This window comes from Cyanistes caeruleus, chromosome 14 (genome assembly GCF_971803275.1).
Source record: "Cyanistes caeruleus chromosome 14, bCyaCae1.hap1.1, whole genome shotgun sequence".
Classification (NCBI taxonomy): domain Eukaryota; kingdom Metazoa; phylum Chordata; class Aves; order Passeriformes; family Paridae; genus Cyanistes; species Cyanistes caeruleus.
Window position 1 is genome coordinate 1,656,770 of NC_141714.1, and position 19,079 is coordinate 1,675,848.

Here is a 19,079-nt window from a genome sequence, read left to right on the forward strand (position 1 = left end):
TTAGAGGGCAGAGAACATTTAATACACAAGTCACAGGAAATAGCTCGGGGACCATTGCTTTGTATCCGTTTCCTTGTGGAAAAGAGGTTTTTTCATGGTCAGAGCACCAAAAATCCCCATGAGCAGCACTGGCAGGGCAGGGAGGAGCAGCCTGGATCTTCCCAGCACTGCAGATCTTGTGGGAAGGGAGCTGTGGTAAAACAGCACTGGGGCTGCTCCCAAAGATCTCTGCCCCTAAAAGGGAAAGTTAAAAAAAAAAGGAAATTAAAATCCTGTTTGTGCTGAGAGAGGGATCTGTGCTGAGATACGGGACACAGAGCTGGGAAGTCACCCCTGTGTGATTTATTTGGGTTCTGCTGGACCAGAAATCAATCCTGCATGGACAAAGGAATCCTTATGGGTTCCTTCTGCTGCCTCAGGGAGAAGCCAAGTCACCCCCTGATGGTGGAGGGGGATCAGAAGAGCTGCAATGATTTCAGAGATGGTGGAAGAACCCCTTTGTGGCACAGGAGAGCAAAGGAAGGCCCAGAGGGGAGCCACGGGAAGTGTTTGTAACCCAGCAGCTCCGGGAAGGGGTGGCTGCTGTCACCAGAGCAACAAAACACGGCCGAGGGTGGAGGGAGGGGAGCAGGAATGCTGGTGTGCCTGCTTGGGATTGAAGAGGGCACAGCAGGGTGTTTATTCACAGCACAGAGAACCCAGCAGCTCTTCCCAAACAACAAGTCACATCCAAGAAACGAACTGCCAGCACAGCTCCCACACCGGGGGAACGGCGAGGAGGAGCAGGAACCTCAGGAAAACTCCTGGTTCCTGGGAATTGGTGATGTCTGCTCCACGTGAAGCTGCCAGGAACGATGGAAATCAGGTAGGAGGGGCTCCAGGCAGGGCTGTCAGGCCCTGGGCCGGCGCAGGTCGGGGTAGCTCTGCACAGTCCTGGCAATGGCCTCGTCCAGGCTGACCACGGGGCTGTAGCCCATGGCCCTCTTGGCCCTCTCACAGCTGTAGTAGTGGAAGGTCCCAGCCAGGGCCACCCTCATGGGCGTGAAGGTGGCCTTGATGGTCACCAGGGGCCTGAGCAGGGCCAGCAGCAGGGCCAGCAGCAGGGCCAGGTAATAGGCCAGCCAGTAGGGAATGTGGTACTTGGGAGGGTCGTAGTCCAGGCCGGTCAGGATCCGGGACATGAACGTCCAGAAGGGGATTGGCTCATCGTTGGTGATGTGGAAGGCCTGGAAGGGAGGGACAGGAGAAGCCAGGGGTTAAAATCGTGGTGGGTTTGCCAGGTTTGGCTCTGAGCTGGCCCCTCTCCTGCTCATGCTGAGGACATGACCCCCCTGACCTGGGCCAGAGCACATTGTCCTGACAAACTGCTTTGCACTGCCCCCCTCTGTGTGAAGAGGGGGGAATCCCTGCTTTTCCAAGGAAATCAGCACTCCAGAGGCCAGGATTCCTCGGAAATGTCAACCCAACTGGCTGCCACAGCCAGGTTAAAACACCCCAGCGTGCCCAGAGCACGGCAGGACCAGGGGAAGTTCCTCTGGTCTGAACCATGTCCCAAAAGCTTCGGTGATTCCATGTGTGCCTCCCAGCTCTGCCTGGATCGCCCTTCACAAGGGGTTTTAGAGCAGGGAATTCCAGGATATCCATCCAGCCCAGCTGGCTGCACACAAAGCTCACCCACCACAGATAGAAAACCTGCAGGATGGATGTCCAGGACACCCAGGAATCAGCACAGATCTCACAGCAGAGGTTGGGGATCCCTTTCCCTCCCCTCCTTCCTCACCTTCCCACACAGGGCAGAGCCTTTGTGCAGCTTTTCTGCGGCCAGGATGTGCCCGTGCACCACGTTCTCCACGTAGGTGAAATCCACCAGGTTCTTTCCATCCCTGCACACAGAAAAGGAATTTAGCTCCCCAGGTGAGCTGGGCTGAAAATCTGCTCTGTGGCAAAAGAAAAGGCTTCCACCAGGATAAATTCATCCCAGGCTTCCCCTTCTCCCACGCTCTGGTGCTGCAGTTTCAGGCCATGCTTTTAGTATTTCATATTTAACAGGGGTTTTGGGTTATTTCAGGCCACACTTTTAGTATTTCATATTTAACAGGGGTTTTGGGTTATTTCAGGCCACACTTTTAGTATTTCATATTTAACAGGGGTTTTAATTGCCAGAACCTCAATTTATACCACCAGTGGTATAAATTAACAGCAAGTAACCTGAGCTGTGTCACATTAATGGCACAGCTCTTTAACCAGCTTTCCTCATGGATATTCCTTTGGCATTGTGGACACGTGGCAGGGAATGAGCCCCTAACACAGGATTTTTAAGGAAAAAAAAAAAACAGCTGGAAAGTGAAAAATAAAAGAAACAACACAACTGATTTCCTTTTGTTCCCTTCCCAAAGGGCTTTGCAGATCCAGCATGGATTTTGCCCCAGCTCTGAAATGCCTGGGCCTTGCTCACCCAATGATGAACTTCATTTTGCCACTCCGGGCTGCCTGGATGAGGATGGGAACCAGCTGAGGGTCTCTGGGACCAAATATTCCATGGGGACGGATGGCAGTGGTGAAGAAATTGTTGTCTGGGTCGTTTGCACTCAGCACCTCCTGCAGGGAGAGGGGAGAAGAAAAGTCAAGAAGGAAAACAGAGCTCAGCAATGCAGCCCATGCCCAGCACTGGGGGCTCCCCATCTCCTTGGGAAGGAACCTGTGGAAGAATTATTACCCCCTCCTGTCTTTCCAAATGATCCTTCCTTTGTTCCCATCTCTTTTCCCAGATCTCCTTGATAAGAAAACCAGACAAAAACCGGTTTTTATGGCTGAGCACTTAACCAACTGACAAAGGAAGGGAAGGCTTTGCTTCTCTCATTTATCACCCCAGAAGCCAGAGGAGCTCTCCAAGCTCCCTCACTCCATGAACTCTGTGCACGAGCTAGAGCAAAGAAGAACACTCAGGAATTCCATTTCTGTCCCTGCCAGCAGCCACTGCCACCCCAGCCCTGTCCCCATCCCCCTGGAGCTCCAGCAGCACATCCAGCAGCTCTGGAGCAGGTTTCATTCTCCTGGCAGCTCCTAAGCAACGTGTTCTCCTCATTTCCAGCAGCTGTTGGAATTTCTGTGGAGGAGGCACAGGCAAAATGCTTTCAGCTTCCCCCAAAACAAAGCCATAATCACCAGCACTGGGGCTACCCCTGATTGCTGCTCCTCAGCTCCCCCTTTTATCACTTGCTGCAAAGTGCTGGTGAAGGAACAGATGTTTTCACAATTAAGATTAATTAAGCTCTTGTGGAGGAAATTCCTTCCAGGCTCTCACACTTGTCAGCATCAAGCATGGAAAGGATTCTCAATTCTTTTTGGCACAAAAAAGCACAGATTCTGAAATGCAAGCCATGGAAAAAGGCTCCAAAAAAGGTCTGTTGCCTTTGATGACAACATTGTTATCCCATATTTAAACCACAGATGCTGCAGCAGAAGGAACACGAGGAGAGCAGATCCTGGTGGTGTGCAGGGGTCCAAAGCTGTGAACTCTCAGATGTTTGGAGATCTTTCTTAGCATTCGTATTTTCAGTAATGGCCTGTACCCCTTAGCTCAGGACACATTCCCAGCTCCTCTCCTCCTTCCTCAGTGCCTTTCTCACACTCCCAACTCTAAATTCAGGCTGCAAATCAGGAAAAGAAGCAGGGAGGACAGAAACCTCCCCTGACTGCTGCTAAACCAGAGCTGTGGCAGGTAAGAGCTGGGATTATCCTGTGGCTCTTCCCTGGCAGGGACACCTCTGGCAGTCCTGGAGCCACCTCTGCAGGGCTTCACTCAACCTCCATGGCAATTCATGCCACAGCTTGATTTTATTCTCTTTTTATTAAGTGGATACACCAAAAAAATAACAATTCAACCATTGGCAAATACCTTCTCCTGCAGGATCTTGGTCTCTGTGTAGTAATCAATAGGTTTCTGTGCATAGGGAAGATCTTCTGAGCCATTTTTTATGTCTGTGCCCTCAAAAACTACACTGGCACTGCTGGTCAACACCAATTTCTGCAAGAGATGGGGGAGAAAACAGCTCTTTAAAGCCTAAAATAGAAAGGTCATTATTTACAAAGGCTGAGTAAAGATAGTAATGATAATAATGGTAATAATGATAATGATAATAATAATAATAATAATATTTAACCAACTGATCCTAGAGAAAATAACCCCAGTCTAACAGAAGATGAATAGAAATTGCAGGTAAGTGAACTCCCCCTTTTTTAATCCATTCTGTCCCATCATTTAATGCTAACTAAAGGAGATGAAAACATTCCAATAAACACCCAAGGCAGTCAATCCAGGGGAAACATCTCCAGGAAAATCAGAGGCTTGGAACACTTAACACACACCCAGGGGTTTTAAAGAAAGATTTGCTCATCTTGGATCACAGTGGATCAAACAAACAAACAAAAAAAGAAAACTTGGATGTTTTTGTTTGGTTTAAATGAAATTAATCTAATAAATAAAATTAAAATAAATGAAATAAACTAATTAAAATGAAAACTTAGGGGATATCAAAGTCATTTAAGGAGAAAATTCAGTCTGCAATTCCAGGCTGGCTTCCTCAGGCTCTTCCTTTTGCAGGCAATCGATTTTCTAAAGCAAGTGACACCGAGATTGTGGCCCAGGTGTGTTCCTCCTCATTCCATGGTGAGGAATTCATGGAGGGAACAGGTGCCATGAATATTCCCACTGCTGGAAAAGCCATCTCTGGGGCTGTCCCTTCTGAAAGCAGGAAAAGAGCCACTTGGGAGGTGTTGCTCTCCCAGAGTGACTCCCAGGGAGGAGATTTTAATGGATGTTTTCCCATCTCAATGTGTTTCTTTGTGGCAAACAGGGAGTTTACACTAAGCAGGAGACCCACAGAGCCTCTCTCCCACTGGTTTTGATGGAATAAGTGGGAATTGAGTATCTCAGAGCCCTTTGTCCCCCTCTCAAGCAAGGCTGACGTTGGTCTGTGATGCAAAAGGCCTGGCATGTTACAAAGTCCAGCAGCCCCTCCCGGTCTCCAGGGCTTTTCCAGCTTTACCTGCACTCCAGCTTCTTTGCAGGCTTCAATGACTGCCTTGGTTCCCATAAAATTCACCTTGTAGAACAGCTCCCTGTTGTCACTGGCAGGGGCTGGTGATGCACAGTGGAACACCACGGACACTCCTTGCAGGGCTGGCAGCAGAGCCTGCAGGAAAGCACGGGGGAGATGGGAATGGAGCCACAGCCACAGTGGAAAAACAGGAAAAAAATAACAGCAGGGAAATGAAACAGCTTTCTTTCATGGAAACAGCAGCATTTCATGTTCCCTCCATAAAGGTGGGCAGCTGGAATGGGATTAGCATCCAGGATCCCCACTATGTCCCGTCCCCACCACACTGCACATCCTCTCTTCTCCCCAGAGAAATCCTGGGAGCTTCCCCAGAGCTGGAGGCTGAGCTCCCTGCAATTCCCTGGAGCAGGTACAAGGCTCAGGACTACCTGGGGCTGGGACACTGAGGAAGCAGCAGGTTTAAAGCTCCCCATGGCGCCGGCTGAGTGCAGGTGACTGTCCCCAAGTCACCTCCCACTCATCCCTCCCTGACTGTTGGGAATATGAGTTGTGCCATTCTCACAGAGCTGAGGAGAGCTGGGAGAGCCCCCTGCAATTAGCCCAGGGACTGTAATTACCCTGTGAGTGCCAGCTAACAGTAATGCAAAGCACCAGCCACAAGCCAGCCCTGCTCTTTCCCACTCTCAGCACAAGCCAGGCACTGATCTGTGAGCACAGATTCCAGATCTGTTTCCTTCAGAGGAAAAAAGTGCAAGGCTTGCATTTGCCCTGGTAATTTCCCCAGCCCTTCCTCACCTCCTTGTCACACAGGTCCCCCAGGAAGAAGGTCACCTGCTCGCTCTCAAACCTCTGCTGGATGTCGAAGACGTTGACGCTGTAGCCCTTGGCCAGCAGCTGCTCCACCAGGTGCTGGCCCAGGAAGCCCGAGCCCCCGATGACAGTGCAGGTCCTGGCAGCCTGCAGGGACAGGGACAGACACACAGGCACGCTGAGCCCAGCTCCCCCCCAGGGAGCCACAGCAATCCGGATCTGGGCATCAGAGCTCTGGGCTGGCACAGGGAGGGACTGTGGAAGGATTCTGCCTCGTGCTCACAACCCAGAGGCTCAGGGAGGAGGGAAGGAAAAGAAGATTGGCCCTCATGGACTCTGCTTGGATAGAAAAGCCAGCAGACTTTGAAGGGAGCTGCATGAAAGATGGAGAGAGATGATTTACCAGAGCATGGAGAGGCAGGACACAGGGAGCAGCTTCCCACTGCCAGAGGGCAGGGATGGATGGAATATTGGGATATTGGGAAGAAATTGCTCCCTGGCAGGGTGGGCAGGCCCTGGCACAGGGTGCCCAGAGCAGCTGGCGCTGTCCCTGGATCCCTGGCAGTGCCCAAGGCCAGGCTGGACAGGGCTTGGAGCAGCCTGGGACAGTGGGAGGTGTCCCTGCCATGGCAGGGGGTGAAACTGGACGAGCTTCAAGATCCCTCCCAAGCCAGACCAGTCTGGGATTCTGGGATGATTCTGCGATGATTCTGGGATTTGCTTCAGCCTCCTGGCACAGCTAATTCAGAACATTAAAACCATCACCATTACCAGTACCTCTGACACTCAGAGCCAAGAAAACAACCAGGTGAAGGCAGGGGCTGTCCTTTTGAGCCATTAGTTCCTTCTTTTTCTTCGAGCTTTGCAAACCAATGACTGGAGTCACTAATTAACAGAGTTCAGTCTGGCCACTCCTCTGACTGGACTGAGACCAAAGACCTCACTGCCAGCACAGAACATCCAGGCCCTGAGTCTGAGGGAACTCTCACACAAAGAATGCTCTGTGCTGGCTGGGAAGAGTTTTACTCCTGGTTGTAACACAACCCCCACCTCTGCAGGGATCTCTGAGGGAGCCTGAACACCCTGGAGCCACACAAAGCCAGGAATTGTTCCCAACTCCTTAAGGGCCACATCCTTAAGCAAAGGTTCTGCTGCCAAGTGTTGGGTGATCCACGAGAGAAACTGGAGGAGTTCCCTGAGTTACATCAAAGCTGAACCCCTTATTTGGGGTGGGCCACGCAAAGGAGAGTCTGATCAGGGTGAGAAGCAGCTGGGGAGGGGCTCAGCCTGGAGAAAGGGAGGATCAGGGGGAATTCTGGCTCTGCACAGCTCCCTGCCAGGAGGGGACAGGCGGGGGGTCAGGATTTCTCCAGGGAACAGGGACAGGAGGAGAGGGAATGGTCTCAGGCTGGGCCAGGGGAGCTCAGGGTGGATATTGGGGATATTTCTCCACTGAAAGAGAGGCCAAGCCTTGGAAGGGGCTGCCCAGGGAGGTTTGGAGTCCCCATGCCTGGAAGTGCTCAGAAGGGAGCAGCTGTGGCATTTTGGGATGTGGTCTGGAGAAGATGAGGGGATTCAGTCAGAGGGGCTGCTGAGGGGACAGGAAATGTTTCAGCTTCCCCTCAAAGGCAGCCACTCCCTTCCACTGACATTTCCCTTTTCCCTGTACCCTTTCCCACTGGCTCCCTTCCACCCCACACCATTTTGGCATTCCCTGATCCCCATGCACTCTCCAGGAACCAAGAGCATCCAAACTGCTCGGAGATGTGCTTGAAGTGAAGTTTTATTGCAGCAGAATGCTGCCCTCTGCCTCTGAACCCCAGAGCACTGCAAAGCAATCCCAGAATCCCAGACTGCTTTGGGCTGAGAGGGATTTTAAAGCTCATTTTATTCCATGGGCAGGGACACCTTCCCCTGTCCCAGGTTGCTATTCCAGCCTGGCCTTGGACACTCCCAGGGATCCAGGGGCAGCCACAGTTAGACATAATTTTATTATAAACTCTCTATAATTTGATATTGCACAGTATAATATTTATGGCGAGCCAAGCTAGATGCCTATGTTGATTTTAAGGTTTGAATTCAACCTATCCAAAATAGCTTAGAAAATCATGTTTTCTCCCCAGAATTATCATTAATGCAGGAACAGCCTCGTGTCTTTCCCAGGGATGTGGAGAACGTTTATGAACTTGTTTCTGCAAGACAAAACTTCCCAAAGCACCATTTGAGGCCCCAACTCACCGATCTGAGACGTGTGGCCATGGTTTGGGTGAGGCACTGTCCACCAGAATCCTTGAGAAAAGGGAGAACGTTCTTTTATTCCAAATAAAATAACACATTTCTAGTTACAGAAATCAAGGTTTGAAGACATTATGCTGACGAGGGATGAAGAGATGGAGTTAATTCTCCCTGTTCTTCCACACTAAACCAGCAACTGCAGGTGCTGGCCTGGCTCTTTGGTACTGATTTTTCTGAAACCCCTTTGAAATTCCAAGGAAAAAGCCAAGAAGAGGCGGGATTGGAACACCGAGCTGGTTTAAATCAGGGGCACAGCGTGATCCTCCTCCAGCTGTTCCCTCTTCCACTCCCTATCCCTCAGCACCTCATCCCTCTCCAAAACACACTTTAGGAACTGCTGCGCCTCCAGTTCCCCCCCAGCCCTTTCAGCCCCATCCCAGAGCCCCCCACCCTTTTCCTCACGGATTTAGGGCCTCACCCGCAGCCCCCAGGAGCCTCCGCACGGCCCCAGCACCTCCTGCCCTGCTCCCAGCGCGTTTCCACAGCCCCCAGCTCCTGCCCCGCATTCCCCCAGGCCCTTCCTCACGGAGCCCGGGCCTTGTCCCACCGCCCCAGCCCGATCCCCGCTGCTCCCAGCACCTGCTCCCGCCTGCCAGGACCTTCCCGGACCCCTCTCACCGCCCCAGCCCGATCCCCGCTGTTCCCAGTACCTGCTCCCAGCTGCCAGGACCTTCCCAGACCCCTCTCACCGCCCCAGCCCGATCCCCGCTGCTCCCAGCACCTGCTCCCGCCTGCCAGGACCTTCCCGGACCCCTCTCACCGCCCCAGCCCGATCCCCGCTGCTCCCAGCACCTGCTCCCGCCTGCCAGGACCTTCCCGGACCCCTCTCACCGCCCCAGCCCGATCCCCGCTGCTCCCAGCACCTGCTCCCGGCTGCCAGGACCTTCCCGGATCCCTCTCACCGCCGCCCCTCAGGGAGCCCAGACCACGCTCTGGACACGCCCCCTGGTTGGTTTCCACCAATCATCGCCGCTCTTTCCCGACAGACCACGCCCACTCATCCTCTTCCCTCCTCTTTCCCTGGGGCGAGCATCGCGCCAGCGCGCTCCCGCTCGCTGATTGGTCCAACCCCTCTCTATTCCGACCAATCGCCGCAGGAAGGAGGAGCCTCTCCCACGCGCTCATTCACCTTTGCCTCCGCCGTCACGCTGGCCAATAGGAGCGCACGTTGCCATAGCAGCGGCGTGGGGGCGACAGCCAATGGGAGGGCGCGATATTGTGGCTGGCAGGCGTGAGGCCGGCGGGATGGTGAGGGCGGCCGTGAGGGGCCTTGAGGGGGCTCAGGAGCGGTCAGGGGCCGGTGAGGGCACTGAGGGGGCTGAGGACACTCAGAAGCTGGGAGGGGGCTCAGGGGCAGTGGTGGGGGCTCATGGCAGTGATGGGCTCGGGGCAGGGAGGGGGCTCAGGGCTGTGAGGGGACTCAGGAGCTGTGAGGGGGGCTCAGGGAATGGAGGGCGCTGAGCCCCCGCGTCCCCCGTTCCCCCCGCCCTGACCCCCGCTGTACCGTGCCGAGGCCTCCGGCTATAAGAAGCCGTCGCTGGCAGCCGCGGCGCAGAGGAAGAAGGCGAATCCCAAGCTGGAGCTGCCGGAGGAGCAGCAGCGGGAGATCCGCGAGGCCTTCGAGCTCTTCGACACCGACGGCAGCGGCAGCATCGATGTCAAGGAGCTGAAGGTCGGGGTTTCCCTGCGGCTGGAAGTCACTGAGGTTATAAAGGAGCAGGGCCATGAATGCTAAAATAACCGCAAAAAGCACAGGAGTTGCCTGGGTTTATCCCTCCTCCCGCCAGCGGAAAACCTGCTGGGCAAAAGGCACCGTTTCCTCTTTAATTGCAGCTCTTTACTGCTCTTATCCAGTGTCTTTAGGGCCAGGCTGCCCAAAATTCACGTGCTTTCTGTCCCAACTCCTCCTTTGTTCATTAAACATTAAAAAAAGGGGGTTGTGCAAATTAAAAGGTGTGTGTGGGAGTTTCCCCTCTTGTTGAGGGTTTAATGGTTCATTATTATTATTATTATTATTATTATTATTATTATTATTATTATTATTGTTGTTGTTGTTGTTGTTGTTGTTGTTGTTGTTGCTGTTATCTGGCCCTTTAGCAAAGGAGGAAAATGTTTTCCCAACAAGAATTTTATCACCAAAATGAAGAATAAACTCGTTTCAATTCCCTGTGGTTGACCAGTTCAAGGTGGGGAAAATGTAGGAAATTCCTGGATTAGCTGAGGGATAATTCCAGAAGAGGAATGTTCCTGCATCCTGATGTGAGTGCAGAGCAGCCTCACTCTCAGCCTGCCCCTGTTCTCCAGGAGATGTGGAATTTTTAACAGAAAATTCACTTTTCCCCCCCTTTCCTGTGGTTTTTGGTGCTGATTTTGTTGAATTGCTAACTGATTTTGTCCTTCCAGGTGGCCATGAGGGCCCTGGGGTTTGAACCTAAGAAAGAAGAGATCAAGAAAATGATCTCAGACATTGATAAGGACGGGACAGGAAAAATCAGCTTCAGTGACTTCCTGGCAGTGATGTCACAGAAAATGGTATGGATGTTTTACAGCTCCAGACAAAGGGAATTTTGAAGTTGGATGAGAGTCTTTATCTCCTTTTGGCTTTGGAGGGAGGTTAAAGCACAATTTTAATCTTAAGAATTAAATGTACAAAAGTTGGGGTAATCCCTTTCCTGGATTCTCTCATTTTTCAGGGAAAAATTAAAATCATCATTATCAGGCTTCTTTAACAACCAGAGGTGATTTTTGTGTTGGAGAAAAGGGAAAAAAGTTTTTTCTCACAGATGGAAAACCAGCTCATTTATAAATTCTAATTTACAGATTAAAGCTCTGGTTTGAAAAAAAATCTTTTCAAAACTCAGATATTTAACAGCAGAAGATCCTGACAGTGAAGTCCCAGAGATATCTGGCTGGCAAGGACAGAAAAAAATCTCTGGAATTCTGGTTGTGTCTCTGTCTCCTTTCATCTCTTAGGTGTAATTCCTGCTGGCTGGGCTCCTTTATTTGTTCCCAAGGGTTTCTCACTCTATCAGGTCTTTCATAACTTTATTTTAAGCATCACCTACACCACAGTTTTTACCCTAAACTCATTCTTTCTTCCCTAAGGCCGAAAAAGATTCCAAAGAGGAGATTCTCAAAGCTTTCAAACTCTTTGATGATGATGAAACTGGAAAAATCTCTTTCAAAAACCTCAAACGTGTGGCCAAAGAGCTGGGAGAGAACCTCACAGACGAAGAGCTGCAGGTTTGGACCTGGTGGATTTGGGATCTCTGTGCTGGAGCTGGTAGGAAGGGAGGGATTTCTGGAATCTGTGGGTTTTGAGCTCAAGGATGGGTTGTGGGTGTAGGAATGGGATCATCCCGTTCTGAGGAGCAGCAGTGCTCTGCAGGACTCTGCTCCAAGCACTTTGGACTTTTCCTGTCGGGTTTCCTGGACAGATTTCTCTATAAGTACACCCAGCAGAACAGATTTCAGGAAATCAACCAACAGCACAGCTAAAGAGTGGCTGGAGTTCTGCCTGAATCCAGTAATTCCCAATAAAACCCACACCTGACTGCTGACCCCAAATCTCTTGCAGGAGATGATTGACGAGGCAGATCGGGATGGGGATGGGGAGGTGAGCGAGCAGGAATTCCTGAGGATCATGAAGAAGACCAGCCTTTACTGAAGCCCAGTGGGATTTATTCCTTGGCACTCATTCCTCCCTTGCTTTTGTAGTGTCTCGATTCCTTTGGAGGCAGCAGAAAACACAGGTCACTTCTGTTAGAAGTTTTTTGTGGGGGATTTTTTTTGGTTGGAAGTTTTAAAGGTGTTTGGGAGCAGTTTGAACCACCCTGTTTACAGGCAGCAACGTGGTTGCTGGTTATGATGTTTACACTGCTTTAAATACACAAATCACAATTTTGGGACCAAATTCTGGCTGAACAAATGGGTCCAAATGATTCCAGTTTGGTAAAGAGATGACTCAAACCAGAGATTGTCAATCTGTTGATCAGTTTAAATCTGTTTTGGGTTTATGTCTTGGTTTGGGCCCTACAATGAACTCTTTCTATGACATATTTGCAGGGACCAACTTTTCAGAACCTGTTTTATGGGGATCAACCCTTTCCCCCCCTTTTTTGGGATGTTCTTTAAACCCAAAGTAAAAATAAACTGCTGCAATTTACCTTGTGTTCAGTTCACATGGCTAAAGAAACCGTAGCAGAAGGAAATTCCCAGCGCTGCTGCCGAGACCTCTGTGCTTGCAGGAATGCTCAGAGGCTGCAGATGGGATTGGATTTCTAATAAAGTTTTATTTTAAGCCATCAGAGTTGTGGAAAGAGTTTTTTAACTTTGCCAAAAACAGATGTGGCCAGGCTGGAGAGGATCCAGAGGAAGGTCACAAAGATGGGAAGCTCCCATGTGAGGAAAGGCTGAGAGAACTGAGCTCCTTCAGCCTTGGGAAACTCGGATTCAGAGGAGATCTCGTCACCATGTTTGGTATTTGAAGGGTGGCTGCAAAGGGGAGGAAAGTCCCTTTTTATGAGGAATTATGGAAAGGACAAGGGATAATCTGCATTATTCCTGGGAGGATCCTGAATGGGCACCAGAGCAGAGTTTTTCACCATGAGAAATCAGCTGTTGGAAGTGGTGGATTCCCCAGGTTTGGACATTTGGGATCCACCAGGACAGGCTGCTGGGACAGCATTTTTACCCAGAAAGGTTGGACCAGGTGAGCCTTGAGCTCCTTCCAACCTGGAATTCTCTGGTTCTGTTAATGCAGGAGGAGAGTTTCACCTCTTGCCACCAGAGCTGGATGGTGACACGGGGCTGCTCCTGCTCTCACCAGTGTCACATTCCTGCTCCAGTCTGGGCTCTCTCCACTCCCAGCAAAACAAGGGGAGCTGTGCTGGGCATTTCCTCCTGGATCATTTTCCCAACCGCCCCAGAGCTTGTGCTGACCCAGAGGGAACAGCAGAGACGGAGGCAGAGCTCAGAACTCAGTAGAAGCATCAGGTTTTATTTGGTATCAGGAGTGGGTTCCTTCCTTTGGCCACAATTCACCGAGGGAGGGGCTGGGGAGCAGCTGAACCTGAGCTCTGTGGGAGCCTGGCCTCGAGCTGAGGGAGGGCAGGGATAGGTGGAATATTGGGATGGAATTCCTCCCTGGGAGGGTGGGCAGGCCCTGGCACAGGTGCCCAGAGAAGCTGTGGTTGCCCCTGGACCCCCGGCAGTGTCCCAGGCCAGCTCGGAGCACCCAGGGATAGGGGAAGGTGTCCCTGCCCATGGGAGGAGATTGGAACAAGATGAGCTTTAAGGTCCCTCCCAACCCAAACCATCCCATGATCCCATGATCCCATGATCCCATGATCCCATGATCCCATGATCCCATGCCAGCTCCCACCAGTGAGTGATATGCCCTCAGCAGAACACAACTTCTGCAAGGCTCTCCCTCCTCAGCAGCCACCAGAGGTGTGGGGACACAGCTGCTGGCTGTCCCTTTCCCTGCTGCCGTGGGAAGGATGTCATCCACAGAGGAGTCGCGTTCCTGGGGGAGTTCAGGCCAGCCTGAGCACTTCCCGCACCATTTTCCCGATGCCGTCGTGGACGTCGTGGATGGGGGCGTTGCACATGAAGGCGCTGGTGGTCACCAGCCGGTTCCTGGTGTCCACGTGCACCTCGGTGACCTTGCTGTTCACGTGCCTGCAGCCCAGCTCCTTCATGGCCTCAGCTGTCTTGGCGTAAGGCCACCTGCAAGGGGAATAAAAACCTGCAGTGGGATTGGGGAAGGGCCACAGGGACAATTCTGTGGTCGCTGCACAAAACCTGCCCGGTAGGATCCAAATCTCTCCCTGCTCGAGGAGTTTCTCCAGGAGTAGACAACAAAAACCTCCTGCTCAAATGAGTTGCAAATCTGAGGTAAAGCCAAAATGAGACCTGGAGTTCCACTTTGGATGTTCCACTACCTAATTCTGCCCACTCTGGCGTTGTTTATAGAGGCCTGGGATGGTTTGGGTGAAAAGGGACCTCAAAATCCAGCCAGTGCCACCCCTGCCATGGCCAGGGACACCTCACACTGCCCCAAGCCCTGTCCAGCCTGGCCTGGGACACTGCCAGGGATGGAGCAGCCGCAGCTGCTCTGGATGACAATTAGATTTAGGTTTGGGGTGAGGTTTTTCACCAGCTTCCTCCAAATCAGTGAAAAAACTCCTTCCTTATAAAAGCCATCACAATTCCTCGCCTGCCCTTGGGAGAATCCAGTCACAGCTTCCCTGTGGGACTGAAAACAGTTTCACTCCCTCTGTTAACACCCCAAGCCTTGGGTAACCATCCTGATCCTGCTTTGGATCCCCTTAACTTGGGGTCAGCAAAGGCTTTTCCTACCCTGGGCATCAGGGAGGCAAATATTGAATTTAAAATAATAAATTCCATTTAAATTAATTTAAAATAAAGTCATCAGAGTTATGGAAACCAGTCACAGAAATGCAAATTGATCTGGTGCTACATCACTCCTCCTGCTGTGCTGAGAAATGATAAAATCAGCCAAAGGCAAAGCCGAGTTCTCTGAATTAACGCTCAGCTCCTTGTGACCCTTCCACCACCTGGCCAGCCCGTTGTGGGGACCCTGGCGTGGCTGTCACCCCCTCCCCGGGTCACTTACTGCTCACACTCCGTGTCGTGCCCCACGGTCACCTCGCAGCCCGGGAACATTTTGGCTGCCAGCACCGGGGAGATGCAGCAGAGCCCGATGGGTTTGCGGGCAGCGTGGAACGCCCTCAGCGCGCCCTCCACCTCCTTGGAGATGCTGCAGTTCTTGCCCTGGGTGGCCCAAGTGCTCAGGTTCTTTGCTACCCCGAAGCCACCTGAGGAAAGAGAAGCAGTTCAGGCTGGAGGTTTTTACACCCAGGGCAGGGTTTTTGCCAGGTGGGTCGGATGCTTGGCAGCATTTGTCCAAGGTCAATACAAGAATTAAAATTGGCTCTCCTTCCGAGCCCTGCTCCAGCCTGTCCATGGCATTCCAGACCTATGGAATAACTGAACTGTGGACAGGCAGACCCCACACAATCCCACCTGGAATGATGAGGGCATCCAGCCCCTTGACATCCAGCGTGGCCAGGTCCTTGACGTTGCCCCTGGCTATCCTGGCACTTTCCACCAGGACATTGCGCTGCTCCTGCGTCGGCTGCCCCTTCACGTGGTCCACCACGTGCATCTGGGGGATGTTGGGGGCATAAACCTCGGCCTGGAGAGAGGAAAAAGGGCTGTTATCCTTCAGGAATGATGGATGGACCTGGGAATGCTGAGGGCATTTCTTGGGGAAGAGCTGGCATGGAAAAAGGAGGGAAGGGAGGAAGGAAACCTTTGGTAATTTGTGCCCAGAGCTGCTTGTCTGTGGGGCTGAAGAGTCCACCCATATCCAAATAAATCCCGGAAAGAGCTGCTGTCCCACCCCATCTCCCACCGGGACAGCACCTGGAGTTTCCTCTCCCCACCTGCTGTTTTCCCAAAGCCAGAGAGTTTTTCTGGAAAACTCTTCCCCTTCCTTTAGCACTTCCAAGCTCAAATGCAGAAATGAAGAGAGGAGGGTGGTGAAGAGATTTTGGGACTGCACCACCTGTGCAGTCCTGGGCCCCACAATTTAAGAAGGATTTAAGGAGCACCAAGGTGTCCCGAGGAGGGCAGGGCTGGAAGGAACGTCCTGCAAAGGAGCAGCCGAGGACTTTGGAATTATCCAGGTGGGAAGGCAGGGAGGTTGAGGGGCAACCTCATGGCAGCTTCCCGTGGAGAGAGAGGTGCTGAGCTCCAACTGAAAATATTCCAACTGAAATATTCCACACTGGAGGCTGCTCTGTTTCCTTAGAAAAGGAGGGATTGGAATGTGGAGTTTCCTCCACTAGAGGCCCCCGCCGATCCAGGGATGAGGGAGGGATGGGCTCCGAGAGTGCTGGGATGCGGCAGGAGGGAAGCGACTGCAGCAGCTCCGGGACAGCAAAAGGCAAAGTTTCCAACAGCGGAGAAAACGCCTCATCCCGACGAGCCGAACAGAGAAGGGTTGGAATGGTTTGGAATTTTTGGGGGCTGGCACAGGGCTACCTGTGTCTCTGTGCTCCGCAGAGCAATTCCCATTCCCAGGGGAACGGCTCCCACCCCGACACGAGGGAGGTTCGCATATGAGTGCGATGTTCCAGAGCCTTTCCCTCCCTCCTTTCCCAGTCCCAAGTCGATTTTTAGAGCAGCTGCACCATTTTAGCCCTGAAGTTTAACTCACTAAGCCCTGTCTGGCGTCCAGGTTGGATTGGGCTGGGAGCAGCCCCGGACGGTGGAAGGTGTCCCTGCCCAGGGCAGGGCGTGGGAATGGATCAGCTTTCCATCCTTTTCGAGTCCTTCCCAACCCCAAACCATTCTGGGATTCTCGATTTTCACTTCTACTCTGAAGGTTTTAAAAAAGTTGAATTTCAAACAGCCCAAACTGTCTTTTAAACAGAAACAGCAGGAGAGGAAAAGAAGCCGTGCAAGCCAAAAGCCGAGAGAGAGAAGGCATCCGGGAAAGTCTTTTGGAGAGTTTGGATCCATCGGATCCAGAGCCCAATACTCCAATCCCTTTGTACAGCCTAGCCGAGCGGGGAATTCTCCATTCCCAGAGACTCCAGGCACCGCTGCTTGGTTTGGGGGGAGTTGGTGTCGGAGAGGAGGAGAGGAGCTGGGAAAAGGAGCCAGGAAAAGGAGCGGGGAAAAGGAGACGGGAAAAGGAGCCGGGAAAAGGAGCTGGGGGAAGGAGCTGGGGGAAGGAGCTGGGGGAAGGAGCTGGGGGAAGGAGCTGGGAGAAGGAGCCGGGAAAAGGAGCCGGGAAAAGGAGCCGGGAAAAGGAGCTGGGAGAAGGAGCCGGGAAAAGGAGCTGGGGGAAGGAGCTGGGAAAAGGAGCTGGGGGAAGGAGCTGGGAAAAGGAGCCGGGGGAAGGAGACGGGAAAAGGAGCGGGGAAAAGGAGCTGGGAAAAGGAGCCGGGAAAAGGAGCCGGGAAAAGGAGCCGGGAAAAGGAGCTGGGGGAAGGAGACGGGAAAAGGAGCCGGGAGAAGGAGCTGGGAAAAGGAGCCGGGAAAAGGAGCAGGAGGAGGGATGCTGCCGGTGCCTCTTACCTGAGCCCCCTCCCGGCTGAGATGCACCAGCACTGCCGAAGCCTCGTGGATCTCGCTGCCATCGAACACCCCGCAGCCAGCCAGCACCACGGCCACCCTCTTTGCCATGTTCCCTCGGGAGCAGAGCGATTCCCTGGAGAGCCCCGGGCGCTGTGAGCCCCGCTCGCTGCCCGCAGCCCTTTATAGCGCCGGCCCTTCCCCCGAGCAGGTGGGGTCGGGAGGGTTGGGCTGAATTTCTTACTGGCAACGAGGTTTTATTTCCCGTTCCTCGGGCAGGGCGTGTAAATATTATTTGTTTCCTCGACCGGCTGCTCCCTTGCAGATCTTCCTCGCAGCGCCCTGTGCCCAGAGCAGCCCCGGCTGACGTGCCCTGCTCACAAGAGCAGCTGTGTTTTTCCTCCTCGGCTGTTGATTTTCCATTCCAGTTCAGACTGAAGCCACCAAAACCTTTGCACAGGAGATGGTAGCGAAGGGAACCTGCCCAGAGCCAGGATTTCACCAAGTGCTCTCCCCTCTGTGCCCCATTCTTTGAAGCCTGCCAGGGCTGCTTCAGGTTTTTAACACCAACGTTTCCTTTTCGGATCCTGAGTGTTCCTTCCCTCAGATCCCATCTCTCAAAAAGTGGATATTTTACACTTTGCTGCAGTTTTTTTGCCAGCTCTTGCACCCTGAGTTTAGAAATTAATAAAGTCATAGAGTTGGAAGGGACCCCACAATGTCCAACCCTGGCCCCAACAATCCCACCCTGTGCCTGAGGGCATCGTCCAAACACTTCTTGATCTCTGGGATAATGGGATTCTTCATCAACAGCACCATCTCTCCATTTATTTAATTCCAGGGAAGAGGCACTGGGAGCTGGTGGAGCCCTGAGCTCTGGAGGAGCCCTGAGCTCAGCCTGGTTCAGCCTCTGGAGCTCGTTCCTCCCAGCCTGGCTCTGCTCACACCAAGCTGATCCTGCTCCTCTCTGTTTCAGCCCGGCCCTGCTGGAATAACTGTGCCCTGTGCGGGCTGAGAGAACAAAAAACTCCCACAGCATGGCTGCAGGGTGTTTTTCAGGGGTTATTTATAGCACACGTTCCTTGGGGCTCTGTCATTTTTGGGAGAGACGTGAAGTACATCCTGTGGGTAATGAACTCGTGGCTTGGCAGGGTGTTCAGTCAGGGCAGGACGAGAAGGAGGCTGGCTGCTGCTGCTTGGGACCTCATTTATGGCATGTTTCTCCCCAAATGAAGGATTTCAGGCACCCAGCTGCTACCTGAACAAGCAGGAACAAGAAATGTGTGACAGAGGCCTTGCAGTCCCACTGATCCAACCCAGGCTGTGCCTCTCAGTTACTTTTACTGCCCAGAACAGGAATTAAATCGAGATATGCATAAAAACCACCCAAAGCCTGCTGTTTGTTTTGCTATCTAAGGCATCCCAGCTATGGTTTAGGGGTATATTATTTCCTCTTGCATGAAAAAACAGCCGAGTGTTGTTGCAACCTGAGCAGGTGATTTCTCCTTCCTGCAGCTGCTTCGGGGGCAGTTCTGTTAGCCACAGAACAAAGTGGCCAGAGGCTGAGGATTCCCACAGCCTGCCTGCTGCAAACCACATCAGTTACCCCTGCCTGCTGTAAACTGGCTGGGCTGGTTCCCCTTTCTGGGATAATTGGTGCAACTGGACCAGCCAGGCTTGTTTCCTCCCCCTTGGAAAAGCATCTGTCCCAACAGACCTGTCAGCCCTCGAGATCTCCCTGCAGTGAGGGGATGAGGGATAAATGGCATTTCTCAGCTGGGTTATTCCAGCCTGGAATGCCCT

The 19,079-nt window shown here is 52.5% G+C and overlaps 3 protein-coding genes across 7 annotated transcripts; 1 reads left to right on the plus strand and 2 right to left on the minus strand.

Annotated features, from left to right (window-relative positions):
• On the minus strand, positions 1–9,207 carry NSDHL (NAD(P) dependent 3-beta-hydroxysteroid dehydrogenase NSDHL). Of its 4 annotated transcripts, none has more exons than XM_086850030.1 (8): positions 9,029–9,207; positions 8,109–8,159; positions 5,856–6,017; positions 5,049–5,195; positions 3,899–4,027; positions 2,456–2,598; positions 1,781–1,883; positions 1–1,226 (listed from the first exon to the last, which is right to left on the minus strand). In XM_086850030.1, exons 2-8 carry the CDS (start codon positions 8,127–8,129, stop codon positions 891–893), a joined length of 1,041 nt encoding a protein of 346 aa, XP_086706156.1. In that variant the 5' UTR covers positions 8,130–8,159; positions 9,029–9,207; the 3' UTR covers positions 1–890. The 4 variants fall into 4 exon arrangements, with proteins under 4 accessions (XP_086706156.1, XP_086706157.1, XP_086706158.1 ...); XM_086850031.1 differs by lacking the exon at positions 9,029–9,207 and adding an exon at positions 8,958–8,976; XM_086850032.1 differs by lacking the exon at positions 9,029–9,207 and adding an exon at positions 8,887–8,906.
• Positions 9,197–12,469, plus strand: CETN2 (centrin 2). Of its 2 annotated transcripts, none has more exons than XM_086850035.1 (5): positions 9,197–9,413; positions 9,679–9,837; positions 10,569–10,697; positions 11,271–11,408; positions 11,743–12,469. In XM_086850035.1, the coding sequence occupies exons 1-5, from the start codon at positions 9,366–9,368 to the stop codon at positions 11,830–11,832; spliced, it is 564 nt and encodes a 187-aa protein (XP_086706161.1). In that variant the 5' UTR covers positions 9,197–9,365; the 3' UTR covers positions 11,833–12,469. The 2 variants fall into 2 exon arrangements, with proteins under 2 accessions (XP_086706161.1, XP_086706160.1); XM_086850034.1 differs by having other exon boundaries at positions 9,326–9,413; positions 9,679–9,870.
• A 675-nt stretch (positions 12,470–13,144) lies between these two features.
• On the minus strand, positions 13,145–18,534 carry LOC111929259 (putative glutamine amidotransferase-like class 1 domain-containing protein 3B, mitochondrial). The gene is made up of 4 exons (XM_023926784.2): positions 17,280–18,534; positions 15,216–15,387; positions 14,806–15,007; positions 13,145–13,895 (listed from the first exon to the last, which is right to left on the minus strand). Exons 1-4 carry the CDS (start codon positions 17,385–17,387, stop codon positions 13,703–13,705), a joined length of 675 nt encoding a protein of 224 aa, XP_023782552.1. The 5' UTR covers positions 17,388–18,534; the 3' UTR covers positions 13,145–13,702.
• Positions 18,535–19,079: the final 545 nt, after the last annotated feature.

What these genes read in the sequence shown, in the direction of transcription:
- NSDHL (XM_086850030.1), bottom strand. Translation starts at nt 8,129, where the DNA reads ATGGCCACACGTCTCAGATCG. An exon ending in GGGACCTGTGTGACAAGGAG is followed by an intron (nt 5,196 to 5,855) that starts GTGAGGAAGGGC and finishes GCTTTCCTGCAG; the next exon opens with GCTCTGCTGCCAGCCCTGCA. An exon ending in GCTCTGCCCTGTGTGGGAAG is followed by an intron (nt 1,227 to 1,780) that starts GTGAGGAAGGAG and finishes CCTCCCTTCCAG; the next exon opens with GCCTTCCACATCACCAACGA.
- CETN2 (XM_086850034.1), top strand. Translation starts at nt 9,366, where the DNA reads ATGGGAGGGCGCGATATTGTGGCTGGCAGGCGTGAGGCCGGCGGGATG. An exon ending in TGCGGCTGGAAGTCACTGAG is followed by an intron (nt 9,871 to 10,568) that starts GTTATAAAGGAG and finishes TTGTCCTTCCAG; the next exon opens with GTGGCCATGAGGGCCCTGGG. An exon ending in CAGTGATGTCACAGAAAATG is followed by an intron (nt 10,698 to 11,270) that starts GTATGGATGTTT and finishes TTCTTCCCTAAG; the next exon opens with GCCGAAAAAGATTCCAAAGA.
- LOC111929259 (XM_023926784.2), bottom strand. Translation starts at nt 17,387, where the DNA reads ATGGCAAAGAGGGTGGCCGTGGTGCTGGCTGGCTGCGGGGTGTTCGAT. An exon ending in GGATGCCCTCATCATTCCAG is followed by an intron (nt 15,008 to 15,215) that starts GTGGGATTGTGT and finishes CTCTTTCCTCAG; the next exon opens with GTGGCTTCGGGGTAGCAAAG. An exon ending in CACGACACGGAGTGTGAGCA is followed by an intron (nt 13,896 to 14,805) that starts GTAAGTGACCCG and finishes TTCCCCTTGCAG; the next exon opens with GTGGCCTTACGCCAAGACAG.